The sequence below is a fragment of the Silurus meridionalis genome, chromosome 25, assembly GCF_014805685.1.
Source record: "Silurus meridionalis isolate SWU-2019-XX chromosome 25, ASM1480568v1, whole genome shotgun sequence".
NCBI lineage: Eukaryota > Metazoa > Chordata > Actinopteri > Siluriformes > Siluridae > Silurus > Silurus meridionalis.
Window position 1 is genome coordinate 15,546,388 of NC_060908.1, and position 18,551 is coordinate 15,564,938.

General features: G+C 40.9%; 1 protein-coding gene across 4 annotated transcripts in view; it reads left to right on the forward strand.

The window, feature by feature from the left end:
* The first annotated feature begins 370 nt into the window (after positions 1-370).
* The window catches only part of LOC124379216 (spectrin beta chain, non-erythrocytic 1), a 54,419-nt gene continuing 36,238 nt past the window's right edge, over positions 371-18,551 (forward strand). For 2 of the 4 annotated variants that reach the window (XM_046839396.1, XM_046839398.1), the window contains exons 1-2: positions 371-843; positions 13,372-13,538. In XM_046839396.1, coding sequence (XP_046695352.1) covers positions 13,382-13,538 — 157 coding nt within the window. In that variant the 5' untranslated portion in view covers positions 371-843; positions 13,372-13,381. Of the gene's footprint in view, positions 844-13,371; positions 13,539-16,173; positions 16,955-18,551 lie in introns of those variants that run through there. The other 2 variants (XM_046839397.1, XM_046839399.1) reach the window with 2 other exon arrangements.

An 18,551-nucleotide genomic window follows, 5' to 3' on the forward strand; every position in this document is an offset into this window, starting at 1 on the left:
AAGTGGGAGATCCTACTTGGAATGTTAAGACCTCAAAATGTTTGTAGGTTTGTAGAAAGGCGTTGCATTAGGCCACTGAGGTGGGCTTCCAGACGTAGACGTAGACGTAGGCGTAGACCTAGACGTAGCCTAAATCAAAAAAACAAAACAAAAATCAGTTACATCCATAGAGTGAACAAATTAAGAGATTTGACACGTTCTTTGACTACTGACTATATATCCCACCTCCTTCATCCTTCATCCTTATCCTCCTCCTCCTCCTCCTCTCTCTCTCTCTCTCTCCTCCCCCCTCTCCCTCTCTCTCCCTCCCTCCCCCCTCTTCTCCTCCTCCCCCACGGCGCGTGCACCCGTTCATTCATTCTTTCTTCTTTAACAGGAGAGGTGATGTGAACGGGAGCGCCTGCGCGAGCCCAGACAAACACAGGACAAAATAAATAAATAAATAAATCCGACGCGACGATGTGATGCTCAGATCCGAAATAATAATAATAACAACAATTAACAATAATAATCGCCGATTTATTAGGAGAAAAAAATATATTAATCGATCACGCACGCGCGCCCGTTAGATAACCTGGAGGAGCAGCGAGATCCAGAAGACACGAGTAATCCAGAGATCGAGAGAAGGAACGAAGGAAGGAGAGAAGAGAAGCTCGAGGATGCGGACAGAACGATAAACACCGACACCGGAGGATTTTATGGCTGAAACCGGAACACGCATGTGATCTCGAGGAACCGCCGCTTTGGGGTTTTTTTACCTTAAATTTTTTGAAAAAGAAATAATAAATAATAAATAAATAAAGACAGAGGGACCTCTTCGACTGACCGACGGTGTTATCGAAGGTGAGTAATTGTTTATGGACGATATCGTGATACCGCGATAAAACCGTTAATCTTAATAGCAAATATATCGGTTATGTTTTATATATAAATAATCACAGAAACGCTACATCACTAGAGCAGATCGGCTGCGTCCCAATCCACCCTGTTATTGCTTATGTAGGGCGCCATGCCTTCCAGAATCCCCAATACCTCCGCCTGATAGCTAGGGCGCCTATGTAGGGGGCAAGTTGGAGTGTTGGGACGGAGCCCAGGTCTTCATTAAGCTGGTCACCTCAACCATGCTGTTTTTTTTGCCTTTTGTCTTCTTATATATAAAATATAATACACACACACACACACACATACGCACAGACACGTGCGCCTGTATTCGACGGGCTATTGTTATTTATTATTATTATAGATTTTTTTATAATTTAGCTTTTTTTGTCCTTTCAAATATTGTGTGTGGGTGTGTTTTTTTTATTCCTCTTTTTTTACTCCAGTTTTCAACCCCTCCTAATAGAATCAAAAATGTAATAAATAATAATAATAAAAATCCAGCTTCAGGGTGCAGGACTAATCCCAGGGATGGTGTTTGTAGAAGACCGAAGGCTTCAGGTGTCAGATTCAGAGGACAGATTGAGGATATTTTGTGGGACACAGGTTTCTGGTGCTGATGCTCTCCAGAGGTTCCTCACACGTTCGCGTGGACGTCTTGGGTCAAGTGTCACGTTCTAGTTTTCCATCTGTTTGCTGGAGAACAATATAATGTGACTTCCATGGCCTTGGGCTAGACAGACAGAGACATTACAACAAATCTGTTGGAGTAATGGAGAGAGAGAATGGGAGAAATGGAGTGATAGATGCAACCACTACTGTACATTCATCATGTTAACATCAACATCTCCGCTGCTCGGCTTGTCTGTTTCGCAGTTTTATTACGAATAAAATAAAAAGTGTTGTAATGTCACAAGAACAACCTATGTTTTCTATCTGTCTTTTTGTCTATCTATCTATCTTGCGTTCTGTAGTTTCTTTCTTTTTTTTTTAATTTGTTAATTCATGAATTTTTTATGTCATTTGGCCCTGATTGCAGTCCATTTAATGGATTTTTATAATTTTTTTTATTAATATTTTTAGTTGTCTTATGCTGCAAGTTCTTTTGATGAGCTTGAGATCAAGTTCTTTTCCTAACCTTGATTTTGAACGTGGTCCACGGTCGTATCTACTGGCACCGTACGCTCGAGTTATCACCCACCAATTCAAACATGGAATCCACCAACACCACCAAAACAAGTATTGCGCTAGTCTAGCATTAGCTAGCTAATTAATATGAACGAACATTGAGGTGATGCGAACTAGCTAGCTTGAGATCTTTTATTTCCCCACAACTGTTGCTTATAAAACGCTGCAGCAGTCTAGCGGTTAAGGCCGACGGGTGTAAATGATATATTTTCTAGTTTTAAACATATCGTTTTATGAAATGTAAGAGAAATGTCTAACATTTTCTGCTGCACTAGTAATCCTGGATCCTTTCATATAACACCACCCTCAGTTTTTCATAAAAATGGTCATCTGACGTTGATTATAACCCTCACAGCAGAACATCAGACACCCCAGCCCCTTTGCACATGCTTCATAGATGTTGCTTTGAGAATTTTCTAGAGCAAGCTCCAGAATTATTGGAAGCCTTGGATAAAAAAGTAAAAAAAAAGAAAGTGGGGGTATGAAAATGTATCCGAGGAGGCTGTGGAGAGGCGGCGTATTGACGTGTGGCTTCTGGTTTCCTCGTCCTGTAGTCTCGGGTATGAACATGTCTTCCAGAACGAAGACTCGTTAGGGTTCTTGTTGTACCAAGGGTGCCAATATATTTGACAGGTGAAGGGTACTATATTATATCAGGCATAGTTAAACCACAATGGCATTGCGTTTTCTTTACCCGGGGGTGCCAATAATTCTGCATTTAAATGTTGTGTATTAATGCAGTGTAATAATTATAGATATTGATTATATGGACAAATATTTACTGGGACACTTGGCTTATTCAGCAATATGTGGATCTTCTCCAAAGTGTCTCCATAGAAGTTGAAGGCACACATTTTTATACGACGTCTTTGGATTCTGTAGATGCAGATCTACTTTCCATTGGTTGGAAGTGTGTGGAAGATCTTAAATGACCACCTATAGAGCTATTGAAGTGCTGGTTGCACCGTAGGCCTTTTCACCTCACCTACATCAACACCTGACTTTGCTGATTTAAAATCTCAACAAAATCTAGTGGAACATCTTCCCAGAAGAGTGTAGTGGAACATCATCCCAGAAGAATGTAGTGGAACATCTTCCCGGAAGAGTGTAGTGGAACATCTTCCCAGAAGAGTGGAGCTTTATTATAAGAGCGCATGGAGACTAAACGTGCAATAGGAGGTTCCAAATGAAGCACATACACATTGAATGCTGAGGTGTCTACAAACCTTTTGTTCATAAAGTGTAAAATGGAGTTGGAGATGGAGGTCTGTACCCGGCTGCATGGCTCTGGGCGTAGGGTTAATCAATAGGTACGAATCGCATCCATGTGCTGTATTTATATTTCCTCACAATTACATCTCAATCCATCAAACAGAAAGAACACTGAGTTTTATGGCAGGAACGCTGCAGGAAACGTTCACGTGGTGCCCGAGGAACGCTGACGTCAGTGGAAATTCTGTATTTAAATTTTTTTGTATATGTATTCTAGTCTCTTTTAGTCTTTCTTCAAAAAAATTAATCCCAGGAAGTGATGTTTTCATTGTACCAGCCTCAGTTTTGGTAATGGAGTTTTCACGATCTTATCCAAGAGAAGATCATGGGGATGAAACCCTGAGAGGAACTGAGCTCTAACAGGGAAACTTTAAATGGCAGCCCTGATCTTATTGGCATTGGTAAGTTCTTTGAACTCGGAGTTCAGTGTGTTTTTAATGGCAGCTAATGCTTTAGCAGATCGTCAGAGACTGGTTTGGCGGCAAAGTTTTTAAATGCCGAGTTGTTTTTAATGGCTGCTGACCGTTTTTTGTTTTGTTTGTTTTTTTATGGGTGCCATATGTTAATCACAGCTAGATATTTGGCAGCTCTGTTCGTTTTTACTGCTACCTATGTTTTTAAGTGTATGCAGGGTGTTTAACTGCAGGTAGGTTTTTATTGCCAGCCATGTGTGTAATCACAGGACTTCAATGGCATCTGATGTGTTAATGGCAAAGAAGTTTTCAATGGCAGCAATGAGTTTAAAGGCAACTACGTTTTTCTTAACAGCTATGTTTTAGTGGTGGACATGTCTTCAGTCTTATTTTAAGTGTTCTTTACAGCAATTTTTTAAATGTTGGACATGCCTTAAATAGCAGCCACAAGTTTAATGGCAGCCATGAGTTTAATGGCATCTAAAATTTTCTTTCCAGCTTTGTTTTTAATGGTGGATATGTCTTCAATGGTAGACACAAGTTTAAGGGCATCTGAGGCCTTAATGGCATCTAGGTTTTCAATTTCCACTTTATTGGCAGCTTAATTTGTAATGGCATTGCAGTGTCATCCTGTTGCACAACAAATCAGTTTGCAATTGGACAAATTGCTAGTCGGCTTGAACAGAAAAGTTACTGGAAGGTAGAGAGATGGTCTGTCACATTCCTCACATCCATCAACAAACCCCCACTCCCACCCCCAAAATAATGCTGACTCTACTAATCTCTTTTGTGCCAGTGGTGAGGACGAGCTTGGGCACTAAACCCCTCTCATCCCACATGCTTTTGTTTTCCTCAGATTCCACCTGATCGTCGATCATTATCACAAAGCCACAACACCAAAGATTTCTATTTAATGCTTTGTACAGGAAAAAACGCTGGATGGACACAGTCTTAAATCCTGCAGTTTACACTATTGGGGTAAACAGACACCCTTTGTGCTATTCTCATATCTTGGTTTTCTGGAAAGCTAATTGTCCAGGCAAATTTTTTTTAGCTAATGTAAGTTGAGTGTGATAATCCAGCTTCAGGAAAACAGACGAGTGACTGAACAAGTCCTTTTGTTTTACTGCAGACATTTTATGGTTTAAAAAGATTTGAATGTTCACAAGTAAATATAAAATCAATAAATAAATAAATAAAACATTTTAGTGATTTAGTACAAAATGTCAACATTTTACTACAGGACAGATTTAGTACAAACATGATGAACATTTCAGAACTTTCACGATCAGAACAAAGACGTTAGCATAATGAAGATTTTGGCAAAAATAGAATATTTGACAATTTCATTATCAATCAGCATGAAATTCATCCATCTTTGAGCTACTTACAAAATTCAGCAAAAAAATTCAATATTTTATAAATTTACTTTTTTGGTACCAACTCTCAAGTTTTTTTATGCTTAACTTCTGTTTTTTAAAAGATACAAAATTCTGACATTTGAGCACTTTTTAAGATTGAGGAAGAAATGCACAATTGTAGACTGTACCTACAAAATTCAGATTGTTAAATATTTGCTTTTTATTACCTCAATCCTGTTCTCAAATCTGAAACTTAGAGGCAGAAAAGTAAACATTTGACAATTTCTGTCGTTCAAGATTGAGGGGGAAAATGGCAAAAATTGAAGTTCTCAGATATCAGAATCGCTGAAATTTTACATTTTTCTTCACTCTTAAAAAAAAGTCTTGAAACTGTCTAACATTTGTTTTTTTTCGTCAGTATTCCAGCTTTGTTGAGCTAAAAAATAACACTTCTCCTGAGACTTGATGTGATGAGAAATTAGATTTTAGAGTCTATAGTTTTTGACAGTCGTCATTATTGGTCTGAACTTATCTGCGATAGCTGGGTTTTATATATATATATATATATATATATATATGTATATATATGTATATGTGTATGTGTGTATAAACCTCTTGAGCCTTTTTAACTAGCCAGCTTGTGAGAGAGAAAATCTCATGAAATATGTAAAGGTAGGATCGATATTTTGTGAAAACTGATCACTCCATAAAACACTATTATTTTGGGATCGATTCTCAGTTGGTACGAATATAAATAAATATTGTATGACGATATTTATACAATGTCATCACATTACCTGGACATTAATACAACATGTAGTGATTGTAATATTAGTGATAAGATGCGTATTGAAGCTACAGAATGTGTAGAAGTGAAGTGTGTGTGTGTGTGTGTGTGTGGGTGTGTGTGTTTGTGTTTGTGTGTGTGTGTGGTTGCTCTTCCCTGCTATTTCACTAGGCTTTAATTAACACAGCACTGCGCCTGTCACTGCTCTGTATGTGTGAATGTGGTTTTGTGTGTGTGTGTGTGTGTGTGTGTGTGTGTGTGTGTGTGTGTGTGTGTGTGTGTGTGTGTGTACACACACCCAGTTATCTTGTCAGCTAGCATCCCTGTAATTGTAGCGTGTGTTTGTGCGAGCGCTCGGCGGTCAGTGTTTTGCAACCTGTTGTTTATTTAACATCAGTTGAAGAGCAGAAAAGTCGACGCTCTCAGCGTTAATAAACACCGATGTATGCGTTCCACATTGCATCCCCATTCGCTGTTAGAACGACCTCCACTCTTCTGGAAAGATGTTCCACTAGGTTGTTGTGATTGTCCCAGCACTTTTGGCAGTATATTGTGGGTCACACGACTGGTTGTAGAAACTGCGTAAATGTTCAGAGCGGCGTAACCAAGAGCAAGAACGAGATCTCATTTGTGTGTGTGTGTGTTTATTGTAATGGTGTAGATGATGTTTGTGCTGGAAAGCAGCTGTTCTTCTTTACAGATTTCCCTACACAACGTTTGTCTCAGCAGATCTCCCGAGAACGTCCTCGAGCTCCTACTGCTCTGCAAAACAAGCAGCTGTTGAGCTCACTAACGAGATTTAACATTTACAACACACACACACTGATTTTATACCCTCAAACCAAAATACCAAAGACAAAAAATGTGTCTTGGGAATTCTGGGTTATGAGTTTCTCCCTGCTTGATGCAGAGGAACTCGCTGCAGTGCATTCTGGGCCTGCTGATGGTGTGAATACTGATTTTTAAGAAGGGGTTTGCTCTGGTAGGTTGTGCTGTATATTGTACCAGTTATGGCCTCTGTATGTTCCTCTATCTATCTGTCTATTTCTTCATCCTTCCAGTCATCCAGCCCTATATCCATCCATCTATCCACCCTTCCATCCATCTCTTTATCATTAGATTCCTTCATTAATTTCTCAGTCCATCCATCCTTCCATTCTTTTCCATCCATGTTTTTTTTTGACAAATTTGTAGATGCTTTTGTATGATTAATCAATAGCAGTGTGTGATGTGGGTCACATGACATGATCCATCCATCCATCCATCCATCCATCCACCCTTCCATCCATCCACCCACCCACGCTGCTCAGACACTTCAATAGATTACTATAAGTGTGGTTTCTTACAGAAATCATTTTAAACTTTAATGTTTGCATTTTTTTTGCAGTCGCTGTGAAAAGTCTCAGAAGCTGAAATGTTCCTCAGCTTCTAACGCCACATCATGCAGCTCGGTTTATTAGTTAAATGTTAATCACACATAAAAAATTTATAAACTGAAGCAGACTCGCATCTTAAACAACCGTTCCTGCCTCATCCTCTATTCTTCTTCTCTCTTTCCCTCATCCTCTCATCCTTTAATCTCCTTCTCTCATCCTCTGTTCTCCATCTCCCATTCTCCATCCTCCATGTCTGTCTCTCATACTTTATCCTTCATTTTCTATTCTTCATCCTCTCATGCGCCATGTCTCATCCTCTATTCTCCATCTCTCATTCTTTCCTCCTCAATGCCTCATCCTTTATCCACCTTCTGTCTATCATTTTCTAATACTCCATCCTCCATCTCTCATTCTCCATGTCTTATCCTCTATCCTCCATGTCTCATTTTCTCATTCTCCATCTCTCATCCTCCATCTCTTGTTCTCTCATTCTCTATCTCATCCTCCCATCCTCCATATTTCATCCTCCATCCTCTTATGCTTTCATTTCTCTTCTTTAAAAACACCTTCCTATATTTGCATCCTCACATCGTCATTCTGGAGCATGATTCATATTTTGTGTGTGTGTGTGTGTGTGTGTGTGTGTGTGTGTGTGTGTGTGTGTGTGTGTGTGTGTGTGTGTGTGTGTGTGTGTGTGTGTGTGTCGGAAGCCGGTGGTCTGTTAGCAAATAGCGAGCTTGTTTAAGTCTTGGTTTTTGGATGCGCTGTGTGGATTTGGTCTATATATAGCCTCCTCCTCCTCTTCTTCATCCTCCTCCTCTTCCTCTTCAAGCTGCTCTGTTTCTTCAGTGCTTCTCTCTCAACGAATCTCCACAGCACTTTGCAAAAAAATAAAAATCATAATCACATCCATTATTGTAAGGATTGTAATATGTACTGAGGCAGAGCAATGTCGTATATATTGGGGTAGAAAAAAATTCAATTTAGTTCAATGTAAACGCATGTCAATGTGATTTTAACATTTTTACACTTAATTTGATAACCATTTTTTTCTCTTGAAAAAAAAAGAAAAGAAAATTATATAAAATGTTAAATTATATAAATAATTTTTTGTTTCGAAAACATTTAAAAAAAATAACTTTTTTAATAAATTTTTTGAAATTCTAACAATTTAAGATTTTAAACATCTGCTTTCAGTCAGATAATAAAAATAAATAAATAATTCACCATTTCAGAGCTCCTGATTGGTCCATAGTCCGCACCCCAGATGTGCTGATTATTTTACTTCAGATTTTCCCCGCTGTTTGTCAGTTTTGTCAAGTTTTGTCATTAGCGATTTGATAAACGGTGACTTTTGACCTCTGTAAGGATGTCTGGATGAGGCAGTGTCCTCTGTGCATCAATTTCCAGCCAATCATTGACTTTTCAATCCATATCTGCTATCCAGAGGGGTGTGGTTATCTCCGATAACTTGTTTTTGTGGAAATATTACAGAATTATTTGTAGGAATTTTGGCCACTAGGGACACCATTTGCAAGTGGTGCTTGGACCCCGCAAAGCTATATTTATGTACAATCTTTTTTTTTTTTTTTTGTTCTACTTTAAATTTTTCTCACTTTTTCTTAACTAAACCAAATCATGACATTTTATAGTTATTTACAGAATATCACCTGATCTTTGACAGGACTCCCTCAAGCCCTCTTGGTGGCGTTGTAGTGGACATGATTGCATTTTTGTCAAAATTATTTTTTTTCCCTTTTTTTCCTTTTTCAGAATACATTGTTTTATCTCGGTGTTGTTATGTGACGTTCATGCTGATCAGGGTTTATTTTCTCAAATCCCAAACCACACATGCTGGAGTTCAATGTCTGTCTCGATGTGACCGGATCTCCGCTATCGATCCCAGGCCGGATCCGGATCCCAAATGTTATACATAGTGACATTCTTCCAGCATCAAGTTTCATAAAAGAGACGATACATGCACTCAGGATATTATTTTAAACTCTGTATCAGATGACTTCTTACGCCTTCCGATGTTCTGGGTGCAGGCGTTTTTTTTTTTTATCTGGTATGATCCTAAATATTGCAGAAATAAAGAGTCGAAGTTCACTTTATCAGGCGACTGACCTGCTGATGGAGAGACTGAGACAGTCTCTCCATCAAATCATAAAGCTGACCTGGTGTGTGTATGATGGAGAATGAAGACCTTCAGCCTCTTTGTTTATGTTGTGAAATACTTTGCACTGCTACAGGAAGTGCTCAGGGTCGAGAGGTCTGTGTGTGTGTGTGTGTGTGTGTGTGTGTGTGTGTGTGTGTGTTTGTGTTTTAGCGGCCAGCTGAGATGCCAGACTAATGCACTTATGACAATGGAAATAAACTCATTTGCGCTGTACACACACACACACACACACACACACACACACCTGAACCCCTGAATCCTTGTATTCACTGTGTGTGTGTGTGTGTGTGTGTGTGTGTGTGTGTGTGTGTGTGTGTGTGTGTGCGCGCTAGCGTTAGGGAAGCCCCATCTGGAGATGGTGCATGTACACTCTGGTGTCATTATCTGTGTGTGTGTGTGTGTGTGTGTGTGTGTGTGTGTGTGTGTGTCTGTCCAGGGCAAAGCCAAATTTTAGTCCACCTCAATCTCCTGGGAGCCATCAATTTCTCTCTCGCTCTCTCACACACACTCACACACACACACACACACACACACAGATGACAGTCAGATCTCTTTTCCCTACAGGGACCCAGAAATCACGGTCGTCATGGCTACAGCTTCATTAGTGTGGATCTGTCGTGCTCAGTGGTTTAACCGAGGCACGGGCTCATGTCCTTATTGATGCGTGTGCGCGTGTGTGCGCGTGTGTGTGCGTGTGTGTGTGTGTGCTTTTGCTGTTGGGCAGCACCCACTGCAAATGTTCTAACACCAACCAGGGGCATGAACATGAGATAGAAGAATAAAGCTGCTCCTGGGTTTCCGCTTTGTTCAGTTCAATAATGATACACTCAGGAACTTTAAAAGATGAAGTTGAGATGTTCTGTTTTAGTGTGTGTGTTCTGGAATCTAAACGCTCTCTTTCTAAATCCTGTATCTCTGTCCAGAAGCTTGAGCCGTACCACAAATCTTGAAATTGTAACTTGAAACTCCGCCTGAAATATAGGGCATGTGCTAATAATCTAGAAACTCAGCTGAGAACGGAGATGATCTGCTCCGACTCCAGGAACTTTACCAGGAACATGCAAGCTCCTTTAAAATAGCACTGTTTGGAATGTAGGAGAATCTAGAGGCTTTGTTCGGAACCTAGAAGATCTGAGAAATATATAGAAGCTTTGTTGAGAATCAGGAGACATTGCTTGGGCTCTAGAAGCCCTGCCAGGGTTACAGAAGCTTTGGATCAGAAACCTATGCTAGGGATCTAGAAGATGTGTTGCTGTTGTAAACCTAACAGCTTTGGTCAGATTTTGGATGCTCTGTTTGGAATCCAGATCGAACAATCCAACACATCAAAACACACTACAGAAGCGCCGCCCACTCCCTGGCATCTGACTGCTGACAGACGACAGTCGGCTGCATGCCAGGGCCCTGACACTATGACAAGAGAAGCTGAGACTTTGTAGTCGTGCGAGTAAGAAGTGTGTGTGTGTGTGTGTGTGTGTGTGTAATCTTGAGATAACAGCCCACAATCTGCTTTCTATTCCAGTCTCTTCCCTAATCCACAGGCTAATGGAATTGGGGGGGCTTGGGGTAAAACCACACACACACACACACACACACACACACACACAAACAAACCATAATTTTAAATCACAGAGGGGATTTACCAGTCCAGGGTCATCACGCACGCCATATCTACTTAATAATACTTTCTTTCTTTTCCGCCCACCTAATTAATGCGCACACACACACACACACACACACACACACACACACACACACACACACACACACACACACACTCTCTCTCTCTCTCTCCCCCCCAGAGAGCCCATAGACACAGCTGATCCAGGCCAGACAACAATCATTGATCTGGAGTCTTTTAAAACAGGGTGTATAAAGGGTCATTAAAGTGTGTGTGTGTGTGTGTGTGTGTGTGTGGGGTGGTGGTGGGGGTTGATTTACCACTCCATGCTCTAGTTCCCCTGTGTGTGTCTTGTGTGTTAAATAGTATTTAGATTGTTTCGAAAGCCAGAACACGATTTGAAATGAATGACTGAAAGACGTCCTGTCAATCAAACTGACAATAAAAAACAATTGCAGCAATGATTAAAAAATATAAATATATATTTGGAAGCAGCCTCTGATATCTGTGTCATCTCCTGTGCATCCGTTGTATTTTTGTCCCTTAGTGTTACCGCAGTTGGAACAGCGTCGCATTGATTTGCTTTATTTTCCCAATCCCTGCCCATGTACGTGAAGCTCCGCCCACAGAAAATACACCTTAAATAGTAGCAATACGAGATTAAACTAAAATAGTAGCAATGCGAGATTAGTAGCAATATGAGATTAAACTAAATCTTTACTTTTTGTGCATAAAATGTATGTGAGGATTTGGTTAAATACTGCATTAGGTTAGGATTTATCAATAAGGAAATTCTTTGTCAACTCCAAGAAAATCAATGTTACATCTGCATGCTATATGAAGAGAGAAAAATTCTCTGAAGGACTGGCGCTCTCGATGTCCCCGACGTTGCCCGTACTTCAGCCTGTGTTTGGAGTTAAAATAATTTGACTTAATTCTTATATTTGGGCTGAAACGATTTCTCGAGCAACTCAAATATAAAAAATGTAAATCATTGTTTAGTCCATTTAACTACCCACGGAGCACTGTGTTTCTACACGGACCAGTATCACTGATGCACCACCTGCTTTTTTCCCCTCACAATTCCGACTTTTTATTCTCGGAATTCCAATTTTTTATTCTCACAATTCCGACTTTTGTTTGCCAATCGGGTGGCGTCACGCCTCTCTAGTGCCCAAAAGCTGAAAGCAGAATATTTTTATATTTGTATTGATATATTTGTCTTTTCAATTTTAATTACTAAAATAATTTATAGCTGCAGCCCTAATATGTACACACACACACACACACACACACACACACACACACACACACACACACACACAAATCCAGTATTCAATAATAGGAGAAGGTTTAAAGCGTTGTCTATTGTGTGTGTATGTGTGTGTGTGTGTTTCTGTGCCCCTTGGGTGCTTTTAAGGTTTGGTGTGTTAAAATATTAATGAGTTCAAATAATTTCAGCTGGGAATTCCGCTATTCCCAGTGGAATCCCGGAGTTCCTGATGGGCTCAGTGTGGGATTGTGGGTAGACACTGAGGGGGGAGGGCAAATAAATTTTGTACAAATTAGCAGGAAACTGGTTAAGGTGATTCAGACCTGGAGAATCTCTCATTAAGCCCCGCCCACTATTTCCCTCCCACCCCTCTTTTTATTACAATTTTATTTTATTATTATTTATATTTTTTTACACTTATTTCTCTTAAGAGAAGGGAAGAAAGAGGGAAAAAATTAACCCCTACTATTTTTTCTTGATTGTTTTTGTTTTAATTCGGATTTCTTATTAACCTTTTGGCTCTACCTATTACTCTTTAGCTCCACCCTCTGGTTTTCTTCTTTTGTTTTAACCACACTCACTTCCTTTTTTCATCTTCATGTAGCCCTACTCCATTTGTACATTTTCGATTTCACCACTTTTTCTTAATTACTACCAACTCAATTTTTATTAGCCCCTCCCTCTCCATCTTGTACCTATTTCTTATTACATAACTCCACCCATCTAATTTTTTTAATTGACCCCTCCCAATCCCTTCCCTGTAACTAACCACACCTAATTTAATTTGTGTATTATTAACACTATAGCCTTCGATCCATAGTTATTTCCTAACTCTGCCCCATCCGCCCTCTCCATCTCGATCGCGCACATAACTCCGCCCTCTTTGTTGTTTCTCTTTTAGCTCCGCCCAGGTTTTATTGTTTGTCATTAACCGCAATAATCCATAGTGCTAGCTAATTCCTAACCCCACCCCATTTTAATAGTTTTTTTATTAACCCAGCCTCTTTGCGTCTCGTTGCCAGGGCGACCACCATGAGCGCTATTTCGCCAACGGATTTCGACAGCGTGGAGATCCAGCAACAGTACAACGACATCAACAACCGCTGGGAATTGGCGGCCGAGGCCGAGTGGGACAACGAGAACAGCTCAGCGCGACTGTTCGAGCGCTCGCGCATCAAAGCCCTCGCAGGTAACCACAGGGAAACGTGTGTTACAGGTCTGTCTCAACTTGCTGCAATGTGTGTTTGTGTCCAGCAGAGGGAAGCAATGGGTTGGGCAACAGTGTAGACTTACACACACACACACACACACACACACACACACACGTTTGGGACCGACAAGGGGTGTGTGTGTGTGTGTGTGTGTGTGTGTGTGTGTGTGTGTGTGTGTGTGTGTGAAAGATTTCTCATCCTGTCCTGACAAGCGTGGACATGATACACACATTTTTCAGCACCACTGTCTGTTGCAGAAATTCCCTTCAGGGTTTTCTCACACACTTCAGTTCAAACACTCTTCTTTCTCTCTCTCTTTTTTTTTCCTTCCTTTCTTTTCTTTTTTCTTATCTTGCCTTTTCTTTCTTTCTCTTCTACCTCATCTCGCTCTCTACCCCCTACACACACACGCATTTTCTTGTTTTCGGTTCACACAATGCTGCACGCTTTTGTCGATAAAACGCCCCGAAATCACGCGTATTATTTACTTCATCTTTTCCATTTTTATTCTTCATTTCTTCATTTGAGGAGAGATTGAGATGGTTTGGACATGTGCAGAGGAGGGACATGGGGTATATCAGTAGGAGAATGCTGAGGATGGAGCCACCAGGAAGGAGGAAAAGAGGAAGACCAAGGAGGAGGTTTATAGATGTGGTAAGGGAAGACATGCAGGTAGTTGGTGTGAAAGAGGCAGATGTAGAGGACAGGGGGTATGGAGACGGCAGATCCACTGTGGCGCCCCCTAATGGGAGCAGCCGAAAGAAGAAGAAGGTTATGTGTCCAAAACAGGATGCAGCTGCCCCCTCTGTCCAATCTGTCCTTACTGTGCCACAAGTCAAGCAGGGTTTCCACAGAGTCTTAAAAATACGCAACAGCCAATTAGCTTCCTGTATATGGGCGCGGATTTATCCGCTGTGTGGAAGTAAAAGTTTAGCGATACTTGGCTGGAAGAAAAATGAATTTAGGGCCGGTTGAGGGCAGTTGCTAACTACATGTTTGTGTTGTTGATGTGATGTTGAGATAGAGGTCTTTCATTCTTCATGGTCTTAAAAAGGTTTTAAAAAGTCTAAAATTTGACTTGGTGAAACCTGCAGCAACCCAATATCGTGTCGTCTGTTACAATTGACTGTGTGTGCAACTCGAACCCGGAATTCCGACTTCCGACGCTATAAAAATGCAACCTCAGATTGAAGTTCCTACATTTTGAAGCTTCGACTGCTTAAATCCACGCAGCTCCGAGCGCAGGTGGGAGCCGGAGATCTGATCTGAGTCTTGTGATGTGTGGGGTGTGTGTGTGTGTGTGTGTGTGTGTGTGTGTGTGTGTGTGTGTGTGTAAGAAACATGGGAGCGTGTGGGTCAGGGTCACTGTGGGCTATGCTGTTTATTCATGTATATTTTGGAAACTTGATGCAGTGTGGGTGTGTGTGTGTGTGTGTGTGTGTGTGTGTGTATCTCTGTGTCAGAGTCATGAGTCCAATATAATGTTTTATTTCTCATACCCAGGCACAGTCAAACACACACAGACTCCCCAGGTTATACATGTGCACACAGACACACACACAATTAACACAATAAATATAACACTAAGGTGTGTGTGAGAGAGAGATGGAGGATATAGTATGCAATGTGTGTGTTCAGGTGTTGAGCCCAGTGTGATGTTTTATCTCACATCCATGCAAAGTCAAATACACACACACACACACACACACACACACACACACACACACACACACACACACACACACGCGCATGTCTTAGTGTTAAAGGAGTTGTGTTGCAGTGGTCTCTGCTTTCCATGAAGTCACTTCCTTTAATAAAACACAGAAATAGAACAATAAGGTGTGTGTGTGTGTGTGTGTGTGTGTGTGTGTGTGTGTGTGTGTGTGTGTGTGTGTGAGAGACCTTTTTTCTTTATTTGTTAATCTCACTTTATCTCTCTCTCTCTCTTTCTCTCTTTGTCTGTATGTTTCTCAGTCTCTCCCCCATCTGTCTCTCTCTATCTCTATTTGTCTCCATCTTTTTGTTTGCCTGTCTTTGTCTCTCTCTTTTTCTCTCTTTCTCTCTTTTTTCTCTCTGTCTCAGTCTCTCTATCTTTCATCCATGTACCCATCTGTCTTACTCGATGCATCTCTCCATCTTTATATTGCCGAGCTCTTATCTATTGACATGCTTGTCTTGGTACTATTTCCTACAGTGATGGGTAAAACACACACACACACACACACACACACACACACACACACACACACACATGCAGGAAGAGTTTTTCATCTCTTGGCTGATGCGTCTTTCTCAACTACTTCCTTCCTGTCTTAACGACTTATTTCTGTTCCACACACCAGAATCGGAGGGGGGGAAAAAGTTCCCTCTTTCTTTCTCTCTTTTTTTTTTGTCTGTCTCTCTCTCTCTCTCTCTTTCAGATCTCTATCTCTCTGGGCCATTAAAGTGGACTAATCCGGCTTCTGATCCCCTCCTACACCTTTGGAGATGGTTTAACCCACATGTCCACACCCTCCCCCTCCCTTCTTTCTCTCTCTCCCTCTCTCTCTCTATCTGTCTTTATTGCTCCACCCCCACACACCTTATGCAAATTCAGGGCTTGGAGAGAGAGAGAGAGAGAGAGAGAGAGAGACACACACACACACACAGTTTTCTCAGAAAGAGCGAGAGAATGCTTTGTTTACATAGGCAGCCCACCATGACCAGCACAAACAAGGTGTGAGGGTACACACACACACACACACACACACGTGCGCGCGTGCGCACGCATACACGTTTTTTGGAGGGAAGGCTGAAGATCGAGAGCGAAAGGCAGAAGCAGTGCACTTTGCTCAGGAGAGAAGAAAGAAGCGTGAACAGGTCTGTACAGGAGGACGAAAGAGCAAAAGCGTCGAAAGAAGAGAGGAACAGTCTGTTCTTTCTTCGTCTTTTTTTTTTCTCTTCCTCTGTGCGAAGAAAGGAAATTGGAGAAGAGTTTTCGAAGAGACGGCATGGCGCACCTTAGTGCACTCGGATGAAAGGCATGCAAACTGTGGACGATTCGTGACTAAACCTGCTCTAAACCTGGGACTCGTGGAAACTTTGATCGACGTGGAACTCTGTCCTGAAGTGTCTTGAAGTTCTCCACCTGGCTGGGCTTCGCTTCTCTTCAGCTTCATTCGGCAGCTGGCTGGCCGAGTCCTAGCATGCCCTGAACCCTCGCTGTCTTTTACCGGAGCTGGTTTTTCGTATCAGGATCGAGTCAGTGCGTTAGTGTGAAAGGAAGGAAGGAAAAAACGAGATAGAGAGATGGATTACGGGCGCTTGGAGAGGGAGCCTTGTCTCTCTCCCGCCGCCTTCGTTAACCAGGTGCAGTACTCGAACATCCTGGAGGGCCGTTTCAAACAACTGCAAGGTAATGTGGTTGCAAGAGTTTCACATTCTACTTTTCTGCCATCTCGAATGAGCAACTTTGACCCTGAAGCATTTCAAGAATCAAGCTCCCATTAGAACACATTTATCCAAGCTGATGTTTATCATAGTCTAGAAAACCAGCACAACAGCTGAAAGCATCACAGACAAATCTATCAGCAAAGAAGATTAAAAAAAAAAATAAAGCAAAGTGATGCTCTGAAGTCTTACAAACTAGCATTCTGCATTGAATCAAGGACTCAGTAAATTAGAAAGTAGCTCTTGTCAAAGAAACTTTGACAATAGAAACTAGCACCTAACAAGGAAACTAGCAGTTGATGAATTTCAAGAAACAAGTGTTTGATAGATTTGAAGACACTGGCAGTTATGGGAATTTTAAGAAGCTTGCATTTGACTAAATTTTAAGAAACTATCCATTGATTTAAATATAAAAATTCTAGCTATTGAATAAATTACAAGAAACTAGCAACCGACAGATTTCAAGAAATTTTTTTATAAAATACTAAAAACTTTCCAGAAACTAGGAGTTGACAAAATTTTTGTTGTCAAAATTGTAAATCTACATTTAAAGAACTAATAATCTTTGGCCCAAATACTCATCTAACACACTGCCACTTGTCAAATGTGCTTGTTTTATTTGTATTTTTTCCCAAACTTGTATTATAAGAAAAATTATTATCAAAGACTGTGGAGCTCATCAGGTATGATCAAATCCAATGAATTTGTACATGACTTAAAGAAGCTGCTACTTGACAGACTCCTAGAAACATACACCTTATCTTATGTTCTTTTCACTAGCCTTCAGTCAACTGACTTGCACTGGCCAAAGGTTCAGCTGTTTGACCTCTCGAACCCATAACCCATTTCCTCTAAACACTTCTGACTGACCATGATGCAACACACAATCTGTGTGTGTGTGTGTGTGTGTGTGTGTGTGTGTGTGTGTGTGCCTCATGCTGAGGTGTGTTAAGATTGAGAAAGTAAAGCTGACCTACACAAGGTCACGCCCCTTAAGAGAACAGCAGCAGTTACTGTGTGTTCCAGAGCGCACACCCTGTGTGTGTGTGTGTGTGTGTGTGTGTGTGTGTGTGTGTGTGTGTGTGTGTGTGTGTGTGTGTGTGTTGAATGTGGCCTTGTTTCAGATATTTTAGATTTTACCGCAGGCCCTGTTACCCCAGATCTAGCCATCTAAAAAAAAAAAAAAAAAAAAGAAACAGTAAGCAAAAAAGATGCAATGTGTGTGGGTTTGTTTTTACGTTTTTATAGCTTACTGAGGACCAGTACCATACTTGTAGGAATGTGTGACAGGTTTGGCAATATAGGGAATTTTGCCAGAAAGCTAAAAGTAAAGTAGCTTATTAAATAAATAAATAATGAAATAAATAAACTTTTACTTAAAAATGTGCTTCCTTTTCATTACTGAGATTAGATAGTAAAGGGTGTGTATGCACAGGTAGTAAAAAATGTTATTTGAATGCTTCAATGCGTGCATACACACACCCACGCACACTGCCTGGCGGTTTGTGTTCAGAAGAGCACGTGAAAATGGCTGTCACTCACACTCTGAATGTTTTGCATTC